This window comes from Eimeria mitis, genomic scaffold, assembly GCF_000499745.2.
Source record: "Eimeria mitis Houghton genomic scaffold, Emh_scaff1632, whole genome shotgun sequence".
Classification (NCBI taxonomy): domain Eukaryota; phylum Apicomplexa; class Conoidasida; order Eucoccidiorida; family Eimeriidae; genus Eimeria; species Eimeria mitis.
The window spans coordinates 5,730-7,763 of record NW_013569947.1 but is presented as its reverse complement, the minus strand read 5'-3'; the positions used below and the strand labels follow the sequence as shown (position 1 = coordinate 7,763).

Sequence of the window (2,034 nt, the reverse complement as noted above, 5' to 3'; positions counted from 1 at the left end):
ACACGCAGTGGTAGTGGACACAATTTCGTCTGCTGCAGCAGCAAATGATGAAATAGCTGTACACCGCTGCATGGCTCCTACAGCAGGAGAACTGCTGCTGCTGCTGCTTTTCTTTACCAGCAGCAGCAGCAGCAGCAGCAGCAACAGCAACACCAGAAGCAACAGTAGCAGGAGCAGCAACAAAAGCCAGCAGCAGCAGCAGCAACGACAGCAGCATCCACCGCAGCAACAGCATCCACAGCATTCCCAGCATCCACAGCAGCAACAGCATCCACAGCAGCAACAGCATCCACAGCAGCAACAGCAGCAGCAGCAGCAGCAGCAGCAGCAGCAGCAGCAGCAGCAGCAGCAGGTGTTACCATGGGTAGTGGCACTTGAGAGTGAAGAGAAGAGGCCCCATCAAAGGAAACAGAATACGGGGGCAGAGAGGCAGCGGCAGCCGCCGCAGCATGTCAACAAACTGGCGTGCTTGCTGCTGCTGCTGCTGCTGCTGCTGCTGCTGTATCTGCTGACGGTGTTCCTGCTGCTGTTGCTGTTGCTGTTGCTGCTGTTGCTGTTGCTGCTGCTGCTGCTGCCGCTGCTGCTCTGCCTGCATAGAAGAACTATCGACAGAACCTGCAACTGCAGCTGGAGCAGCACAACCACCAGCAGCAGCAGCAGCAGCAGCAGCAGCAGCAGCAGCAGGATCAGCTCTGGGAGGAGAGTCTGATGGCACGCACGACTCAGGCGGATGCTGCTGCTGCGGCTGCTGTTGCTGCTGCTGCTGCTGCTGCTGCTGCTGCTGCTGTTGCTGTTGCTGCTGCTTTTGGTCCTTCTGCTGTTCGGATTCAGGTGAGGAGCTCTGCTGCTGCTCTGTTGCTGCATGCGTATGCTGCTGCTGCTGCTGCTGCTGCTGCTGCTGCTGCTGCTGCTGGTGCTGGCGTTCATCTTCTTTGAGTAGTGCTTGCTGCTCCTCCTGCAGCAGCAACTTGAGTTGCTGCTGCTGCAGTGGTGTGAAGGGGACGGGGACGCTGCTGCTGAGTATCTGCTGCTGCAGCAGAGCAGCATATGCTTCCTGCTGCAGCACACGGCTAGCTAGCTGGTGATAGAGAGAATCAATGGAGACCTCCAGCAGCAGCAACTCACCGCATGCTGCTTCTTCTCCTCTGCTGCTGCTGCTGTCACGTGCTGCTGCTAGAGCACCCCGCACAGACCCCACCTGCTGCAGCAGCTCAAAGCAGCTGCATCGAACGCTGCAGCAACCGCATGCGTGCCGCTGCTGCTGCTGCTGCTGCCGACGCTGCTGCTGCTGCTGCTGCTGCTGCTGCTTGTATGAAGGCTCCATGGGGCAGCGGGATACAGCAGGGTGTGTTGCAATCACTTGCAGCTGAACCAGCAGCTCACCGTAGCGGTCATGGTGCTGCTGCTGCTTCTGTTGCTGCTGCTGCTGATGCTGCTGCTGCTGCTGCTGCTGCTGCGGTGCATGCAGTCGGTGGCAGTACAGCACCACAGCTAAGGGGACAACAGGGACAGGCAGCGCCTTAGAGAACTCCTCAGGGAGACAGTAGCTGCTGCGCGCCTTGCTGCTGCTGTTGCTGCTGCTGCTGCTGTTGCTGCTGCTGCTGTTGTTGTTGTTGCTGCTGCTCGGGGTACCAGACGGCTGCTGAGGAGGAGACGAAGGAAGCACAGGAGGAGCAGCAGTAGTAGTGGGTGCTCCTGCTGCAGCAGCAGCTGCTGCTCTTGCTGCTGCTGCTGCTGCTGCAGCAGCAGCAGCAGCAAAGCGATCGTGCTTACAGTCAGAAAGGAGACAGCTCTCCAGCGCCAAGTGCTGCTCCGCCCCCAGCAGACACAGCAGCTGCTGCAGCTGCGACAAGGGGACACTCAACGCCTTCAGCTGCTGCGAGACAGAGACACTCTCCTGCTGCTGCTGCTGCTGCTGCTGCTGCTGCTGCTGTTGTGGGTCTTGCTGCTGCTGCTGCTGCAGTTGCTGCTGCAGATCAACGAGAGAGCTCATTGCGCTAGAGTCTGTCTCTGTGTCTGGGTCGGTTCCTGTGT

General features: G+C 59.1%; 1 protein-coding gene across 1 annotated transcript in view; it reads right to left on the bottom strand.

Moving 5' to 3' along the window:
* The window catches only part of EMH_0040850 (uncharacterized protein), a gene marked incomplete at both ends in the record, with an annotated part of 9,502 nt that overhangs the window by 2,318 nt on the left and 5,150 nt on the right, over window positions 1–2,034 (bottom strand). The window contains one exon of the mRNA XM_013495557.1: window positions 360–2,034. Within this exon, the coding sequence (XP_013351011.1) occupies window positions 360–2,034 (1,675 nt within the window). The remainder of the gene's footprint in view (window positions 1–359) is intronic.